At 33.1% G+C, this 21,036-nt stretch overlaps 1 protein-coding gene across 1 annotated transcript in view; it reads right to left on the minus strand.

Annotated features, from left to right (window-relative positions):
• The window catches only part of LOC129802072 (pro-interleukin-16-like), a 32,898-nt gene extending 14,326 nt beyond the window's left edge, over window positions 1–18,572 (minus strand). The window contains exons 1-2 of the mRNA XM_055847633.1: window positions 18,444–18,572; window positions 13,021–13,121 (exon numbers count right to left, since the gene is read on the minus strand). Of these exons, the coding sequence (XP_055703608.1) occupies window positions 13,021–13,045 (25 nt within the window). The 5' untranslated portion in view covers window positions 13,046–13,121; window positions 18,444–18,572. The remainder of the gene's footprint in view (window positions 1–13,020; window positions 13,122–18,443) is intronic.
• Window positions 18,573–21,036: the final 2,464 nt, after the last annotated feature.

Consider the following 21,036-nt stretch of genomic DNA (forward strand, 5'->3'; position numbering starts at 1 on the left):
CGATTGGGTCATATATGACCCATAGTTTTCCAGGACTCCTAGGGATGGGAAAATTTCTTTTTAACCGTAAATCTTTTATTTAGGCTAAAATATCGAGGAAAACTTGATTTCGTTGAATTCCGCTCAGCGGAAAGCTTCTCGTCCTTAAAGGGTTAACTAATCTGTTATAACAGAAAACATATTTCTTTTGCTTTAGATGAACTTACAAAGAGCAATCTTGTTCATTGCAAAGTATGTTTGTTTCTCGAAAAATTTCTCTGAAAATAAGATCCCAATAATTGAATTTTTAAACTCTTAAATGAAAATTTCAGATATATGCTTAAAACTTAATTTAAATAAATCTTTCATTATACTAAAAAAAATATAGAGAAAATATAGTAAGGTGTGGTAACTGGATCGTTTTCCGAGGAGTGCTACTTAAACGCTTGTTTTCGGACTGATGAAATTCTTTTTTACTTTTTCTCAATCCATAGAATTATTCACTGTTTCATTCAGAAACATAATATAAACAAAAATTATCAAAAATGCTAAAGAAATTTATAAAATAATGATAATACTGAAATAAGTCAGCATGCACTAACTGGGTCGCCTTTTCGCTAATTCATTTTTAATTAAACACCTTTGGATTTAAAATACTTTTTTCACAAGGAAAAAAAACAATAAATGTTTTAATCAACCAGCTGTCATTAGCGAAAATATCACTGCTAGAAAATTTATAGTGAAAACCTAGCTGGCACAAGATCGAAATGAGTCGATTACACTCACTTATTTAATGGATAAAAATATTATTTTTGCTTTTTCTCAAACTTGAATAGTTATATTATGTTAGTGTAGTGACTATATTACGAAAATAAAAATATTATTTTAAGTGGATTAGTTATTAACGATCTATATAGCGAAGCGCCCGAATTAGCACACTTGACTGTATGCCCTTTTCCAGTAAAATGCATCTGCAAAAGCGATTTCAAATCAAAATAATATTACCAAATCAACGGAAACAACCAAAAAAAACATTTGAATTAAAAGAAAAATAAAAGTTCAAATCGGACTATAAATATCAACTTTATTCTAAATTTTTTTTAGAAGACTTTAAAAACTATATGATTTATTTTTGTTCTAAACTCCCATCAGCATCAAGAGCATGTATGGTAAAATATTGAAAGTTTTGGCTTGAACAAAGACAATTTTAAAAGTTGGCAAATTTTCCCAAAGTGATTTAGGAGAACGCAAAATCAATTTGGCAAGGATAGTATTTTTTTGTTTTATACTTTTAATGTTTTTTATTTAAAGTTACAATTCTTGAATTTAAAATAGGAGAACGATGGTCATGTAAGTGATGATATTATAAATATTTTCCACTCCATGGTCTTATGCATAGTTGCATACTTTTCTGCATTCTTAAGAAACATCCATAAAAAGAAAATACTTTTGCTGGCAGCTCCATAAGACAGAGAACATAATGCCTTTAGTGACCTTTTTGTGCGAATACGGTATATAGACATAAAATTATACTCCAAATAACTCATTCAACTTATAGCGTCTCTAATAAACTTGTAAAGCATCAATGATGACACAACGTGGCATATAATAGTGCAGAATGATGCTTAATGAAGTCCTACATGAGGAATCTTTAATATTTTGTGTGGTAAAAGGTGAGCAGTTTGGGCACAATTGCCGAGCAATTTTTCAAATAACCAAATTTCCTATTGAAATTTAACAATCAGGTTCATCAAAGATCATCAGAAAAATAACCGAAGGTCGACATTAATAAAACCATCCAATTTGGTTGATCTTTTCAAAGTGTCGTGAAAACAAATTGGTGAGAGATGTAAAGTATGACCTCGGAGAAGGCCAAACACGGGGATTTAAGTTAAATAAATAAAACGTTTTGTGCCAGAAAAGTCTTAAGCTGCAACACTTTCAATGGGATGTGATTGATAGTTTGTGAGGAGGCAGCTCCCCATGCTCTAATGCAGACAATTAAGGTAAAACATCAGTGAAGAATATCCATCCCAGTGTTTTCACACGTGGATGGTGATGATGTCATCACAAGCACCTATAGTTTCATCTCTTGTCTCTGGAAATTGTGCATTGTCTTAGGTATTCACCTGAGAGAGTGAGGTGAAAAGATTAGAAGCAAAAGATATTGGAAAATGCTTGCATAACCCATCTCTTGTACTGCACTTTAACATCAAGTACCACAATCACTTGTGACTCTTTCACAATCACAGCTATTGTGATCCTGCGGACCAATCTACTACCTCTTGAGCAAGCTTAGAATTAAGAAGTAGATATACTAAGCACAAATGATTCCCCAGGAAAGCTATGCAAGCTATTGTGAGCATGCATTGACCTCGAGGCAGATCTAGGACAAAGTGGCTTAGTCAAATTTAGAATCTTGCCTTGGAACGCCTTGGGATCGTACCCGAACATCTTCCTGAAGTCGCGAAGGATCGACAAGCGTAGGTTACTAATTTGGATGTCATATGGGCTAAGCGGTATAGGGACAACCCAACAGGGATAAGCGGTTGAAAATGATGGTGATGCTATTCTAAGTACTCCTAATTCCGAAAATGACGCGCCCACAAAATAAATAATGGTGCTATTCCAATGAAAAATTAACATTATTTAGTACTTTATTGTTTTCAAGTGCTTCTGTGTTATTGACCTTTTTGTATTGGTTCTTGTCCCGCCTGTTTAGTGGTTTTGAAGCACTTCAAGGACTTGAGGAACACAGATTTAAATGGGGTATGATTGACGACACTCAATGGGTCAAGTGGTAGAGCGCTCGCTCTATAAGACAAGTGTTCCGGGTTCGAATCCCCTTTAGGTCACCAGGAATTTTTCTGGTGTTAAAGGTGTTCGGATTGCATCCAGTGAGCTTCACTGCACTTGATTCCACAGGCATGGGACTGACAATCTCATCCTGTACAAGAAAAAATAATAATGCATGTCTAGAAATTCCCTTGCGCACTCTTAGAAAAGTTTAGACGTAATTACTAATGAAAATTAGTTGTTCGGGCGATTATTATCAAATCTATTTAAAATGGTTCTTATATTCTTAAAACATTATACTCATAATAAATTTATTAGTAGTGAGAACAGAAGGCAATATTTACGTGGACAAGTTGCGGCAATTATTTCATAATGCTTTCATACAATTATATTTGCTTGTGTTAATTAAATGAAATCATTATCCCAACTAATATTGGTCACTAATTCCTTTTAGTTCTCACAACCAATGTAAATAGATGGGCCTATATTTTCATAAAGTTATGACTACTTTTCCAATAGTAAAGAGTGGTTTTTATTTTAGTAATGCGTTGAAGCTCTTTCGAATTTTAAGCAACTAATAAGAAATATGCATCACAATGAATGCTATATAGTAACCACAACTAATATGATATAGTTATTACAGCCAATAAGATGGGTATCAACCCCATTTATTTAGTAATTGAAACTAATATGTTATAGTACCCATTACTATTTTGATTTAGTTGTGATAACTAAATGAAAAGGATACTTTAACTAACTGTGGTCAACTATTTCATTTAGTTACCCAAACTAAATATATAGTTGGGTCTATATTTACTATATTTTATAGTTCTAATAACTGCATATGAGCTTGTACGAACTAATTTTTTCTAAGAGTGCGGGAAGGCCTTGTTCCTTCATGGAATGCTGTGCCAGCATTATTATTATTATTATTATGATTGAGGTACATAGCCTCTTCCACACAATTCCTAAAAATCCTAAATCAATACATAAAATGGTCTAATTTGTATATCATAACATTGTAAATAATTTTTAGAACATCGAGACATTGCTTTAAAATAGTGTGGGATTATTATTTCCTAGATCGTGGCATTGATTCTGCGACACTGTAGGGGAAAGTACGCTCTCTTCGAACGTTTATGCCTTCGAATAATGTGAATTTTCTTTTATTTTTCCTTATAGACTTACACAATTTTATTAAATATTACACTAAAAAAAAACGGGGGTGCGATTAACTTATTCCCTCATAACTTTAACACTTTTTAGGTGCAAAATTATATCAACATTTTTCAATGTTAATTTTACACCTTTGTAAGGGTAAAATTAACATGAAAAAGGGTAGTAACTTTAACCCCTAATACACCTAAAAAGCATAATATTTACAACGATTTCGGATCAATAATGCAGGGTAAAATTAACATTTCCGGAATGTTATTTTAACTTTTTCGGATTTCTCTTAAGTGTAGTTAATTTATCATCGAAGGCATGAACGTTCGAAAGGAGAGTACTTTCCCCTAGGGCTCACTTTAGAATCAAAGCTTCCTTAAGTTAAAACAAGTTCGTCATTAGTACTCCACTCCACCATCGAGTTTCGCAAATTAATTTGTCTGGGTACCATTGTTAGATGAAGAGGAAAAAAACAAACATGTATAAGAAGAATATGTTAAATGCAAATTAATTTTCATGTTACACCTGATTGTGGCAAGAGATCTCGTGAATGCGATTTGGAGTAGAACAAATATTAATTCAAATGAATGAAACACTAATCAACTTCATGGTAAAATTTTCAATGTGGATCAATGGTATAACATTATAACATTTGGTAATTTCCATGTTTTCCATACTCTTGTTTTGTCGGTTGTTTTGGAAGGGAAGATAGACGTTGGAAAGTGAGATTCTCTCCCTTTTTCAACAAAAATTTATATTTCCGCCATTGGCAGCTGCTCGATTTCCGTATATTGTTCGATTGAAAAAATTGAGGGGTTGCAGTAAAGATGGGCACGACTAAGAGCTGACTCATTTAGGGAATTGTGCAATGGTTATTGAACCATATGGGCTACAAACGTGTCCTCTCTTGAGATTTTTTCGTCCAATTCAAACGAAACCCTCAAGTGTACACAAAACCATGAAATCCACGCGATAAAAATCAAGTAAATATCACCAGCATAAGCGCAACCATTTAATCTTACAGTCACTCACGAGAGATTTAGGACAACACACAGCTAAGCGGAGGTACACCACCATATATACTTGCATATATACAGTCTCATGAAGAGATAAATAAACAAATAAATAAATAATTTCAAAGAATTTGAAAAAAGTGTTTCTTACAGTCATTTCTATCACACCCAAAAAATTCTAGAATGACTTACATAGGGGAAAGTGCCCAGCCCATGCTTCGTATGATCCCAGCTTCGTAATGATTAAATTTTAAAGAAACACAGAAATTAATCAAAATCGACTGATTTAGTATGTTCAAAACTAGGGTTTAATTCTCCAAAATTGTCTTGGATAAAAATGAAATAAAATTCTACTCTCATAAAATATCGTTGACTTTCGAAAAAATCAAACATAAATTCGAATTTTCACACTTTCGCTCAAGATTTAAAAAAATTTTGGAACACCACAGTGAAAAGCTATCAAAGGGGTTATTCGTGATTATAAAAAAAGTTTAAAGCCCAAACATACCTATTCGAAAATCGACCAAAAGTCTTAAAAAGAGAAAGTTCATACATATTCGCAGTTTTAGCGTTGGCTGTTCTTCCATTCAGAATTTTCGATATTCTGAATACGTCAATCGTTAACAACAGTACGTAAACGTTTGCTGCAAAAAAACGATTTAGAATAGCAGAATGTTTGAACTTGAATGTTATTGAAATCAAATGTCCTTCCCATGAACCTATTCGAAATTTTCGAACTTTCAACGGGTTTTTAGGTAAGTTCACTCTGATATATCTTCGAATCGCTACAGAAAGGCCCGGTGCAGTAATAACCATTCGGAGAAACAAATCCACTCCAAAGTCGAGCCAAACCTATTCAAAAATCTACCGCTTTAGCGCTAATTGTTCTGCCATTTCGAATTTCGGTATTATTGGCACTTCAATTGTCAACAACAGTGTAAACGTTTTCTGCAAAAAGAGAATTTTTGTATAGTTTTGTTTAATTTCAGGATGGCAGAGCGTTTTAATTGCAATTTCATTTAAAAATGTTCTATTCATGAACTTACTCAATTTTGTGGAACTTGTCAGTTTAAATGTTCGAACATCCAATGGATTTTTATGTAAGTTCTCTCCGGTAATATCTCCGAATCGGTAGAGGAAAAACCTCAACCGGAGAGAGTTCTCAAGTCGGGAAGGTTATTACTGATCGTAAGGATTCGGGATTTTGTATCTTTGAATTTAGGCTTTCAAGCTTTTAGTGTTCGGAACTTCGACTTTCGAAATTCTGGCTGCCACTGAATTGTGCAATTGTATAAAGTTAGACGTTTAAAAATTAGTAAAAAAATACTTAAGTATTTTACAGAATAAAAACGATTTTTGTTTCAAATAATAAACGAAAAACTAGGTTAGGGGGAGGTTGGGCTACTTTGAGCAGTGGAGCTATATTGTTATGCGACTTTTTCGCCGATTTCAAGATAAAGCTGGTCCATACAATAATTTTATTTAGATCAACATTTACTTTGTCTATCCAAATTACATCATTTAAAAATCCAGTTTATATTAGAAATATGCGAGAAAATCGTATAACAATGTAGCCCCACAGGTCAAAGTAACCCCACCTCCCCCTATATACGCTGTGATACCGCTGTGATCGTCATAGGATCCTGTGTTATTTAATCAGTTTCTTCCATTATTTATTTGTTTAATTAATTCGTTGATTAATACAATGACGATCATTTCAGTGTTTCAATAAATACGTCCTCAATTGTACGTTAAAATCTAATCACGTGAAATGGACAAAGTGGCAAAGAAATGGGTAGGAAAAGCAGAAATTAGAGGAGTGTACATCAAATATTACGATGAAACATGATGAAATATTCAAAAAGTAAATACAGCTTTATAAAGTTTACTTTACGTATCTGACTTTACCCAAATTGATAAATTAGTTATCACATGGTTATAACATTGGTGAAAAAAGTCGACTTTTAACTTAAAATGTTAACGGAAAGAAGAATACCACTAGTTTGTCATTCACTGAACAATTTATGCAAAAATCTACTTAATTTATTTATATTTATTCCAATTGGCGTGTTTTTTTTTACAGTCTAGCACAACAACGCAATTTTCCATTCCAAACAAAAAGTGTCATTAAACCAGGAAAAAAACCCCAAGCTGAGAGAAGCTAAAGAGTATCATTTGTGCTTCTTTGTGTTGCGTGCTAAAAGAAGTGAAAAGGAAGCTAGAATAGAATGTATTCTTGGAGTCAGAGAGGAAATAATCTAAAATTTACCATCGTTACCAACTTGATGAAAGATGAAAAAAAATCGCAAATGCTTTGGATACAACGATCATGTTTGGTTTTTTCTTTCTTTATTCCTAAAAAAGTCAGCACTATATGCTACTTTTCGAGTGACTCACCCATGTTTTATGTTTATTGTTAGACGCGTGAGAGACCAAAAAAGCCAACAACATTAGGATAAATGACCACAACATTTTATCTCGGATCTAACATTAATCTCTCAGAAAATTATTAATACGATATGTAAGTGAAAATATTTTAATCCTAGAGACTGTTATTGCTATTCGTGTCTCCAGCAATGTTGCCCAATATTAAATTGCACTACCTTTCCAACTTCTTCACTGCAAAAGGCATAATTGACACATTAACATGGATTTTCTTCCAGCAATATTTCTTCAAATGTTTTGGTCTAATTTATGCGAAGGACGCAAAAGTCTATTAGTTTATGGGCCGATCTTTACTTTCATAAAACCATTTTTCTTTCTATGCGTGTCTCTGAAGCCCGAAAAAAGAATACAGTGGCTCTCGATGACGAGGGGTGCACAACATTATTGACTGGCAATTAGAAACTTCCTTTAGTGACACAAAGCAGCTGACATGCGGTTGTAAAACCATCGACGTGCTCTTCGAACTTCAACAAATTTAACTGGTTTTACGGCTGATTTGATTTTGAGAGATCTATGATGTTTAAATCTATGCTTTATCTATTCCAAACTTATTTGGAAATTTTAAATAAACTTTAAAATTTCCATTTTAGCTTCATTATTGTAAAAAATTGTCACATTTTAGGTTAGAAGCTTAAGGCAATTTGGCAATATAAAATTAAGATCTTTATCGAATAATTTGAATTAACCTTTAAAAGCCGATTTAAAGAATTAACGCTTAAAGATTTATCTCAGAACTCAGGGGTTTAATGCATAAGACCGATTTTTCTCAGGAAATGTGTGACTTATTGCTGTCTGTTCGAACCAGTGATAAACCAAGATAAGCTTATGGTAGCTGAGATTTTTTACGAGCAACTTGAAAATGCGTGCAACTCTAGGTACTTGCAACTCGGAATACGTGAAAATTCGATTATGTGTTGAATTTGGAGGGTAAAGTATCATGTAGACTAAACTGTTCTCTGCGATCGAAATGGATAAAATTAGCTCGACGTGATCCTTTACACCCAAAGTTCAACTCACAATCGAATTTTCACGCATTACGATTCCGAGTTGCAAGCACATAGAGTTAGATGCATTTACAGGTTGCCTGTAAAGAATCTTAGCTACCATAATACGGGCTTCAGACGTAAGGCTTAGCCATCTGGCTTAACTACTCTAATTTCTTATGAAAACAGTTTTTTTTCTTAATTTAATGTCCTATTATATTCTCAAAAAGCAATAAAATTGCTCGCTATTTAAGATTTTGACACCTTCGGGAATTGAGCTAAACCTCTACTGTGAAGACCGCTTAAGCCTATATAATAAATATATAAATATATAATAATAAATAAATAAATAAATAAATAATAAAAATAAAAATATAATAAAAATAAATATATAATAAAAAAGTTCACTAAAATCGGTTAATAAACATTAGAGATAGAGCATGGTCCATTTGAATATAGTAAGGCCGAATTTAGACCTAAGGTTTAGCCCAGTTCCCGATGGTCTCAAAACTCAAAATAGCCACTAATTTAATTCTTTTTTTTTATTTAATGGATTATTTGCCCATGTTGTCCATTAAGTGATAATTTTCTAAGAAATCTTGATTGATAAGAAAGTAGAGAAGTTAAGCCATATGGCGAACCTTAGGTCTGAAGCCTATGTAAGGGTCTGGGTACAGTTAGGTTGGCATAGAGGCAAATGGGGCCCATCGTTAAAAAGATCTGAACCTTAGATACAATATATACTAAAATTTCATTGAAATCGCTTCATAAGTACGGAAAATGCAGTCCGGTCACGACCTTTTTGCATATAATTCAGGTCAGAGAATATTGAGGAAGAACTGCGATACACCGTTCGAAAGGTCTCGACCTTAGCTACAATATACTGAAATTTAAAGAATAAGCATAATCTAGTTTTCGAAATATTCGAGATATCAAAAATCGTTTTTCGATATCTCTTTCCGTTCTCTCTCCAGATGCGTTTGTATAAGTAGATTTTAAATTATCGCAATAAGATATTGGGACAATGATTTACTTAAGTTTTCATGACAAACTTATTTACTAACCTTTTGTCATCTGTCTTACGAAAGTGATCTCCATTATACGAACTTTTGACAAAACTTTCTCTTACAAAGTAAGAAAGAGGATGTAGAAAGATCGTTTGTAGTGCCAGGAACGTAGCAAGGGTTTATGACGCCCCCGACGGTAAAATTATTGTGCCGCCCCCCCCCCCCCAGTTTTTTAAAAACTTTTCTCGTTAAGTTATTGTAGACGGGGAGTAGCCTAAATTTTTGTAAGTGAATTTACACTTTCACACTTTTTACACTGAGTGGATTTACACTTTTGTGTTTCCGAAATGTTTGTGTGAGCACCCTGGAACTCCTCCGCCAAGTTTATAAGATCCCCCACCTAACGAAACCCAGTGATCTTTAGCTCACTCGGCCACCAAGGAAGACACGGAGCGTATCGAAAGCTCTGGAGAAGAGTGACTTTTTTTTTGGTCTTCTCTGGTTAAAAACTCCACAGATTGTGCTGCCGTGTCCGGGTGGAGATTGCTTCCGAAATTTCCACTGAAGCTGAACGGCAATTTTCTCTACGTTAGTGAAATATTTAAACTTGTACTAAAAAAAATATAGAGGGTAAATCTTTCTTTTGAATATATTTTAGTACATGGTTGTTCTAAATTGGTTCTACGTAATCGACTTTTCTTTGTATTGGTTCTTATCACGACTATTTGGTGGTTTTGGAACACGATGAAGGCTGGAAAAAACAGTCTAGATATGAATCAACACTAAAGGCCTTGATAGACTTGAGGATTTGCCGAGAGAGGGCTTAGCGTAATTATATTCGAAACAATGGTTAGACATCATTTCCATCATTTTCCACTAAGTCGTCTCTCGGCTTAAGTCGTAAGTGTGTCTAGTGCATAAGAAGAGTTAATAACGCAGAAGCACTTGAGAACAGTTGCTCAGGAGAATGATTTCTCCTTTTCATTTTCCACTGGAATAGCACCATTAAGCGGTCTACAGAACAAGAGCTTAGTACAGTTCCTAAAAGCCTCGAATTTCTAAAGAACAATTAATTTTAGTGATTGTGCCTGTTAATAAATCAGAACAGTTGAGTTGTATGAATAAATCTCAGAACTGAAGGTTGATCTCAGATTTGCTAACGTTTTGTGGTTACAGGTGAAATGCTACCTCGTCAGATTGGGCTCAAATTTTGGATTTACACGTTTTGAGACTCATATTTGGAATATTGCTCACATTTGTGAAGATCGAGAAATATTATCAATGCCCCCTAAACGCTCTTATTTTGAGGAACTTGACTGTATAAACCCCCTGATATGGATCCTCAAGTCTTCAAAAATTCCTGCGGTTGTTTTACACAATGCTTGACAATAAATTGCATAAAACCTCAATGCGATTTCACACCTTTCATTCTCAACTGAAGAATTTTTTTGTGATCACCACAAGATCTCCTTTTTTGCCAAGTGGAATTATCAAAACACCCATCATGTCTAAATCGCTTCCATTGACCTAAAATATTTGTTTCTCCCGTCCAGTGCGTCATTAACTTGTGCAATTTGAATAAATTTTGCATGATTCGATCACTATGGCATCTTATCGCATGATTGGCACTTTAGCATTCGCAAACATGTTCCTAAGTGGTCAGTTTGGCACCCTCGCTCTCTGTCCATTTTGAGTTAATCAAGAAACAGCCAAGAATCATATTCTTCCAGAGATGATTGGTTGAGTTGGTGGACAGGGACAAGGGAGATTCTGTGAGCAATTGCTTGGGAGTGAATTAATGTGATCGTCAGACAAGATCTTCGCGAGCTCAACTAACTTTTGAAGATTGCGTCTCGCGATCGCGGCATTTTTTTCCCTTCTTTATCTCTTCTCTCTCATTTCATTTAGAGTGATGTCTGTCTGTTTACCAAGTGCATACAAGACGGGGGTTCGAGGAGGATTGAGAGGAATGATAATTCAATTGTCTCGGAAGAAGTGTCGCATTTTCCATTCTTATTGGATCTTCTCAGGACAAGCCTCAAGTGACAAGAACAAGGTGCGTGAAGTTAAAGAAATGCACCATGGAAGGAGTTATTAGAATAATTTCTCAATATTCCATGGGTGTGCTCGGTTCACAGGACGCAGTGGGAATGCATTCCACGCATTTTACATTCTTCAGCATTTTACACTCCAAGTGCTTCGCGGGAAAAGGTGTGAGTCGAAGGTTAAGCACAAGGCGGCTATTGAATTAACAAAAGATCCGTGACGTTATAAGGCGGAAGATCTTATATTTTGTACACATTTACAAATCCTTCGAGTATCTATAGTATCTTGTCTAGGACTTTAGTGCTCAAAACTTGAAAATAAATAGTCAAAAATACTTATCTTCGCAATAAATTGCATAAAAAATTGAATTTTCGGAACTTTCTCCACTTTCCCGCCATCTAAGTTAAGTTTTATTAACTTTTATTAAGTTTTCCGCATTCTGGATACGGAAAATTTTCGGAATTGTTTAAATTGTTACACACGTTACACACGTTTCAGATTGAAGGTTTATTAAAGTTTCCAAAGGTACCTAATTTTAATAACAAGCAATTTTAGTAATATTCAAAAATCTATAGTGCTCCCAAAAACAAATCCGAAGTTTAAAATCTCCTCAAATGTTATCGAATAGCAAATCATAAGGCGTAAATTTAGGTCTGCAGGGAGTATTGTTATCGGGAATTTTTTCAAACCTTAAAGAGTAACATGTATCAGAACGTCTAAAATTTATGGTTTATTACTGATCTTTTTTTTTTGAGACTGCTAATGATTATTATGATCGGTCGATTAGCAAAGTCACAAATAAAACTGTCAATTTCAGACGTTCTGATAGATGTTACCCCTTAATCTTCTGAATTCATTGCAAAGAAATCGAACAATCTGACCAGTAATAGAATTTCTGTTTCGATATGACAATGTCATATGACAAATTTTCGTAATAAAATCGGGAGTTGGACAATATTTAAGCCCAGTTAACATCATTGGAGAAAACTCTATTGCACACCAAATCTATGTTTCCTACAAAACATTTCTGAATTTGTCATATGACATTTGAAACGAGGTTGAAACAAGTTGTATCTATGAGAAACGTGTAGGGACTTTAATCAAAGAGAATTGAAATAACCCTTTAAGGACGAATGGGATACCGGTGTCCCAAAAACAAAATTTTTTTTTTTAATTATAGGAAGTTATTTTGACCCCTAAATAGTCAGAAAAAATGATTTTCGTTTTTGGGACACCTGAATCCCACTCCCACTCATCTTTAGAGGGATAAAAGAAATAAAGCGTTTCTAGGGAGTACCGACTTATTGGGGGGGGGGGTCATCGAAAATCATAAGTCGATATACCAGACCGTTTGATCGACAATAGATGGACGGAAAACGGGAAAAACAGAGAAACAGCGTGGAGTAATTTTTCTCAAAATTTAAAAATTTTGCAAAAAGGCGACAGTCAGGGATTGTTTTTCGGCTCACAGTTCTAACTTCACGCTGGATTCCAGACACAAATCTCACGCTTATGTACACACAATGATCGATTGAATTGGAGACAAAAGATGATGATCAGATTAAGAAATCTCACAGTACTCACCCAAATCATTGTCACACAGCACCATCACGTAATGCTAAGGCAGTTTCCTCTGCTTCTTGGTCACAGACGTGCGTCTTACCGCGGAAATTGGAGATGATCAACTGTGGAAATTCAATCATTATATTGTATGAATGCCTCAGTGATTTGTTTCTCCGAAAAGGAGGTATATTTATACAGAAGGAGTCACACAAATTCATCAAATGGGATACATTATTGTGAGGTCTGAATGCATGCTATTGTATGACTGGGAGAGTGATAAAGGGGGATACGAGAAAGAGGGCACACATGAGGGTAAAGATCGCTCTCTATTTATTTATTTATTCACATGAATTCAATTAATTCACCCTAAAGCAAACAGCAAACAAATGCCGTCTTTGCCACAAAAAGCACTCAGCCAGAGTGATTCCTTTCCACCCATAAAAACGCACGGTGTGAACACTTGGTTATAAGAATATTGCAATTGCATTTCAGGGGGCCAAGTACTGGATCTAAAAATAACAATTCCATCACTCATCCAATGAGACCAACTACTGAGAATTTTTGCAATCAGCACAACATTAACATGATGGTGAATGAAAAGCAGATTGTAATTAACTTTTCACTTTGGCCCGCATTGTTCATTCAAAATGTATAATGTTATTCTATAGTGACGTATAAAGATTTAACATCCATAATTGAGTATTTAATTTTCCCCCAAAACGAACTGTGAGATTTGAAAAGGAAAAGCACGGCTATAGTCTAAATTTTGCTAATTTATTCATTTAATTTCACTACCATGCTGTTTTCGCGTAAATTTTACCCAATTTCAGTTTTAGGAAAACAAATAAAAGAGCAATTTAGACTTAATTGAGTTAAGAGTATAAATTTTTTAACGAAAATCTGTATCTAAAATAAGTGTGGTTAAATGGACCTCTCAAAATTTCACTGGGTATTCTTCATAATAAAATAATAAAAGTTTTGTTATATGTGTACTTGTACATTCCTTTCTAGATTAAAATACCTTTCAAATGAATAAAAAAGTTTCATTATTTTGTTAGGTAAAAGTTTTCTCAAATACTGTACAGATTCCAATAATGTCAACGAATTTAATTCTAATGAATCTATAGGGTTTTAGTCATTGTAGTTCGCTCATGAAAGTTATCTCAGGATATTACTAAAATTTTAACTTTTACCATCAAATTTTACATATTTCTTCAATGGAATTAAATATTTTAAGGAATTGACAGTATTGGACCCAATTCAGACACGACAAGGGATAACCAAAATAATTATTAAATTACTAATAAATTAAAAATAAATAAAATTAACTATTAATCTAAATGAATATCAAAAAAGACCCTAATGAGCCCAAACAGAAGTAGATTTTGATTCTCCAATAGTGTCTTGGATAAAAGGTAAATGGAACTCTATTTGCACAAGAAGTCGTTGAAGATTGAAGAATTCAAATTTAATTTCGAATTCTCATAGTACAGTAGAGTCTCGCTATAGGCCATCGCTCTATAGTCCACAATTTATCGACCGTTGATTTCAATCACTGATTTTATGTTAGGTTATGTTTTTTAGTACGCAACAAGCATATTTATTTTAATATTTTTGGCAAACTTTATTAAGTCGTTGTGATAATTGTGATCCATAATGAAGAGAGCAAGGACAAGTACCACAATCGCAAAGAAAGTGGAAGTCGTCGAGGAATTTCAATACTAAAAGTCGTTGATAATTTTAAAAAATTACATGGACTATAGTGCGACACAAGTGTCAAATCTGAAACCAAATATGGACTATAACGAGACTCTACTGTAAATTTTCAAACAAGGTGGGGAAAATTTAATATCACACTAGAAAGCTGGTAAAAGAGTTACTCAGTGATTATGGAGTGATTAAATAATTGGACAAGAACAATAAGCGTTGTTGTTCTGTTTTTTTCCTCACAACAAATGTGAAGACTGTCACATTTTGACACTTGAGCACTTCGAAATTCGAACAAGATGTAACTTCCGCCGCCTTGCGAATGTATTAAGAAGTAACAAAGTTTCTTTTTTGGATCTTCAAATAGATTTTCGAAATTTTCAAGATCTACTTCTGTGTATGGAAAGAATATTATTATTAAAAAAAAAAGTTATTTTTCTTTAACTTAAAACTAATATTATATCATAGATTAGAATTACAGATTTTTTTCATTAGAATTTTAAAGAAATTCGTTATAGGGCGAAAGGAACACTTATTGACACTTTAAGAACTTGTGTTATATGAGCGTCAAGACCTATTGGTATCCCATTTCGTACCATTTGGGATATTAAATTTGAAGACTTATCCCAATTTATCTAACCAATTTGAATTTGAATCCCGTCATAAATTTTGACAGCTGCTTGTCACGCCATCTTTATGTTCAATTTGAAATTATTTGGAAGTCTTTTATAAAGACTTTTTGGGTGATCTTTAGTAAATTGATCATTTGAAATCATTATAGATCATGATCATTTGAATCACTTGATAATAAAGTAATTTGACGATTAATTTAAACTAACGGGAATCTGGATTAATAGATTGTAATTTTACCGAAAAAATTGGTTTCTGTCACAGTTTTCAGTAAAGTATTCGGTAATTTTTCCCAGCCACTATTCCAATTCTATGAGTCAGTAAAATATTTGCTAAAATTTGTTTAGTAATAAACTTTAAGTAGACTTTTTTGTACTTTTTGTCTCCTATTCTTTCTTCGGAACATTAACAAAAAAATGTAAGTAAAGTTGGTTTAATTAGGCAAGAAGGTTTTTAAAATTTATCTGAATATTCTGCTAGAATTTGCAAAAGGGTTTAGCAAAAGATTGATCTTGAGCGCATAGCGCTTTCCTTTCGAATTTGTGATATTTCTTATAAGTGAAACGAGTGTACTCATGGAATCAGTTTAATACATTTACGGCATTTTTTAATCTCATTACTTTTTTAAACTTTCCTTCAAGGAACAAAAAGGCAGCTCATATTCTGTATGCACACAGTCTAATTATCTTGTGACAAAATGTCATTGATGTTCGAAAAAATAAAAATGAATTTAGAATTTGTACACTGAATATTTACATAAACTTTTACGAATTAGAAGATGATAAAGAAGTTATTCAATGATTATGAAAAGCTAGAACGTAATAGGAGCATTAAAATCTTCATTATTTTGATTTTTTCGCAACAAAAAGAAGACTTTTTTCGACAATTCTAGATACTTTGAATTTCGAACAGAGGATATCATGAGTCATCTGGCGGAATTTTCAAGAATATAGAATGTCTTTTTGTAATCTTTCGAAATCAATTCTCGAACATTAAATAAATGGTAATGTAGCAATGTAAAGCTTAGATCCTTTCTTTTTAGTTTGCGGTACCCGTTGTGACAATTTTTTGCCCGATTAATTTAAATTTTCGAATATGTATAACGTTTTCCTTAATAAATATTTTTTACTTCATCTTCGAAAATGTGTATTTTAAATCAAGGCCGAGGAAAATTTACATAATTTGGAAATTCTGACAAGACAGAATTTTTGTCAAACCAATTTGTAAATTCGAAAATTATTTTATTTTTTTCAGTCGGTTTAAGGAAACTTGTTCGTGCTTGAAATTAATTAATTCAAGATTTCGAATTTGTCTAACGGTTTCCTATAAAAAAAATTTCATGCAATTTCGATACGGTGAATTTTCAATCTAAACCGGGGAACATTCACAAATAGGATAAAATTTGAAATTTCGGACAACGTAGAATTTTGGATAAACCAATTCGGAAATTAGACAACTATTTAATATTTTTTAGCCAGTTTAACGAAACTCGTCGGTGCTATGAATCTATTGGTTCAAGTTTTCGAATTTGTTTTCTACACTGAGAAAAAAAGAGGCTGCGATTAACTTTTTTTCGTCATAACTTTAATACTTTTCGGGTGTAAAAATATATCAACATTTTTTAATGTTAATTTTACACCTTTTGAGGGTAAAATCAACATGAAAAAGTGTAACTTTAAGCCATAATACACCTAAAAAGCGTAATTTTGCACCGATTTCAGATCAATACTGCAGGGTAAAATTAACATTTCCGGCATGTTATTTTGACTTTTTCGGATTTCTCTCAGTGTAATTAAATACTTTTCGATGCATCTTCGAAATAATGAATTTTCAGTCTAAACTAAACCGGTGAACATTTACAATGGAATAAAATTTGAAATTTAAACAACGTAGAATTTTGGATAAACCAATTCAAAAATTAAAAAACTATTTAATATTTTTAGCCAGTTTCAGAAAGCTTGTCCATGCTATGAATTTATTGGTTCAAGTTTTCGAATTTGTTTAACAATTTTTTAACTAAATACTTTTCAATGTTTTCAATGCATCTTCGTGCATTACATAAAATTTAGAATTTCGGACAACGTAGAATTTTAGATAAATCATTTGGCAATTCGAAGATTTTTTCCGGTTTTAATGAAGTTGTTCAAACTCAAAATTTATTTGACCGAAATTCGAAATTTTGTCCTTTAGGGAAGGTTACTCAAAGATTAAGTCAACAGAGGGATTTACAAAGATAGATAATGCGCAAACGTCCGTAAATCAATAGATCAAATTTCACTAAAGGCACGCCCCTCGCAGCAATGCATTCCCTAAATTTTCTCTCAGTGACTAACCCCCGATATTGCATGCTTTTAACCATTTTTTCGGTAAGTGTTTCCATTTTTTTCACATAACATTTCATTGATTAAACATTTATGTTAACGACACACTCAAATATACTTGAGTTCATAAATCTCACTAAAATACCATCAATCCATCCCGGTTTCTATTTCAAGAGGATCTCTTTTTTTCTCTCTCGTACCCTTCATCATTTTCCTTCGTCTCCACAGTCATTCAATGTTGGTTTCTCTAACAAAACACTCACAAAAAAACGTCCATTCAATAGTTGAAAATGGTTCTAAAATACACATTTCAATTACAATGGAATATTCTGATGGCGGAGAACGATTCTCCTCAGATAATTTCTCAATGTGTTTTGAAATAATTACAAATAAGTTGCTGCGATATATATATTTTTTTAAATTACAATACAATGATGCTCCTATAAATACGCCCTTTTCAGTAGAATTTGCATGTGAGTGATTTTATTTGTGGTAATTCACAATGAAATGCTACTCAGAACAATTCTGTACGGTCTCTTCTCTCCCTCCGGCAACCAATTTAATCCACACAATACTTGCGCGGTTTTGTATTTATAGCGTGATATTTTAAAGTAGGAAATTTGTCAAATGATTCTAATTTCAATGGTCTTGAATCATGTCTTTTGAATTTATGTTTCCCTCAAAAATCAAAGAGCATCTTTGTCAGTGAGTCTCACTTAAAAAAAAAACAATTCAAAACAACCACAGATGGTAAAATCCAAGATCTTTTGCAAATTTTCTACGTACTTTTATTTAAATAACAGATTTGACGGTGTTTGGAACGATCGTAAGGTGAACCTTCACTGTTTTCTTGCAACGCGTGACACGGTACAAAAGCGCGCCAAACTTAACTCAACGGTGACTCAAGAGCAACTGAATGTTGAGCGACTCGAACAGCCGAGCTCAACCTCAAGATCGCCTCCAGAGTTGAGTTGAAAGCGTTTCATGAATTCGGAATAGATGCATGATATTGAGATAGAGATCTTTATATTACCATAATTCTTCGAATCAAATACAATGAGTGGTTTGAAGTATTTAATTGTAATTATTTCTTCTTCTTTCATGGTAATCAGTTCTGAATAATTGAAAAAAATGCTGTGAAAACCTTTAATTACTTCCTCTTGAATTTGGAACAATATGGTTTCCAACGTTTTAAATTCAAAATTGGACGAATTTTTGAAACACTTATGCTGCTAACTTCACTCTCTTCTTTTGAAGATCATAGCGTTATCATGTTGTTTCGATTTAGTAAATATTACTAGGGGAGACCGGGGAGGTTTGGGACAGGGGTAGTGTGGGACAAGACGATTTTTTCATTATTTTTTTTAAATAAATGGGATTTAAGCACTACTCAATCGTAGGCAATATTCAGATGTATCTTGACTAAAAGAATGGACATCCTCAGTTTTATTTTTTTAATTCTATGAACACTTTTTTAAAAATTGATATAAATTGTATATTTTGACGTCTCAGTTTTCCTCTTTGTATTTTATATCAGCGATATATAATCAAAACTTTTTTATTTCATTAGGTAGCAGTGTAATCTGGGAACATATATTCTTATAAAAGTTTTAGAGATTATACGCTCTTGTTTTTTACATAAGAGTTTTAAATACCAAAACTACCCACGGGGATGTTTGGGACACTTGAATGGGGATGAATGGGACGTTGATTTTCGACAAGATTGTAAGTGGCATGCAATTATTTATTTTCAAAATGAAGAGTAATGCCCAGTTTCTACTGAAAATCTCCCTCTTATGCAAAGTTTACCAGTGGAGCAGATTTCTCTAAGTACAGGGACAATTAAATCATCAATGTCTTGGGAATCAATAATTCCTTCTCAGAGGATATTCAATGTTTGCCCAATCTCGTTAAAAACTATTTTCTCGAGAATTTCTCGAATAATTCTACTTCTACTTCTAACTTCATTGTGCAGTGCTACCATTAGGATTAGGATAAAATATAATATATACTGGGGATTTCGAGACTACGCTTTTCGGAATTACACACTTGACCACATTATGTAAACACAATAATGCATGTTTATGTTTACTTATATAAAGGAAGAGCACCAGCGATCGGCAGTTCTAGTAACTTTTTTGAAAAAATCTCTTGTATGCAAATTTTCTGGGTGCATAAAGCCATTTCGCACAGTTTTCGTTGGTCCTAAAAATGTACATAGTCCCTGAAACTCTGCAATTAAAGCACATAGAGCACTTTATCTCCAGTTCGCCATTTCCGCGTGATACGAGTTGCTGTAAAAAAAAACTTTGAAAGACTTTCAGAAAAACAAGGAACTTTGAAGAAATTTGTGCTCCATATTGCACAGAACAATGTCTAAATTTTTAATCATTCTTTTTTAATATAATATATTAAAAATTAAGAGTTACTTTAGCAAAAGAAAAACGATTAACTGCTCTACGAAGTTCAAAAAATACTCATAAAAATGAAACAGGGGCCCATCAAACCTAATAAAATAGTGAAGCTATTGTTCAATTTTCCTTGTAAAAATTTTGCAAATATTGCACCGCGACCGAAACAAATTGGCTCGTAGTGCTTGTATTATTTCGGCCAACATTATGAAATATGTATTTTTAGATAGCTTTTCATGTACGATTTCGAAATATATCAGACTAATAAGTCAATTCTCTTTAGGAAAAAACTTGTCAACAGTATTCAGTGGCTCTATGCAAAAACGTATGGAAAATTGAAATGTCGATAGGCCTCTGAATGAAATATATGCAATCTATCCAGAATTTGATACAGTTCCTCTCCCATGTATTTTTATGAATAATTGAAAAAATAAATTTTAATTGATAGAGAAATCTTTGAAAAGTCTTATACTTGCCACCAATCTTCCTAGAAAACTCTTTATTTTTCCACTAGGGGAGACTGGGGCACATGTAACCATTTTCGATAGATGCGAATTTGAGGTGATTTTCCAAGGACACCGTGATTTTTTGGAAAATATTTCTTAGCTCATGTTTTACCCTTGGGTATAGGCAATTCATCGAGGGTAATGCTGATGCTGGAAAACAATTGAGTTTTCCATAAAAATAAAATTTGTGTCACTGTGCATTTTTCTGTTTTCACAAAATACCTGGGGTAGAAGTAAACACTTTCTGGGGAGGATGTAAACACCCTTTTTTCCACCCTTGAAATTAACTTTGCACCACTTTCGATTATTTTAATTACTTAAGAGATATATAAAAACTGTATATTTTTCAAAAAATCACGACATTTTTTACAAAGAATAATTAAAATAGCAAAAAAACTAAAAGCATGCATATCAAAGACATTTTTCAATGGATTTTCCCCATATTTTGACATCATGTGACTT

This window comes from Phlebotomus papatasi, chromosome 2 (assembly GCF_024763615.1).
Source record: "Phlebotomus papatasi isolate M1 chromosome 2, Ppap_2.1, whole genome shotgun sequence".
NCBI classification, from domain to species: Eukaryota; Metazoa; Arthropoda; class Insecta; order Diptera; family Psychodidae; genus Phlebotomus; species Phlebotomus papatasi.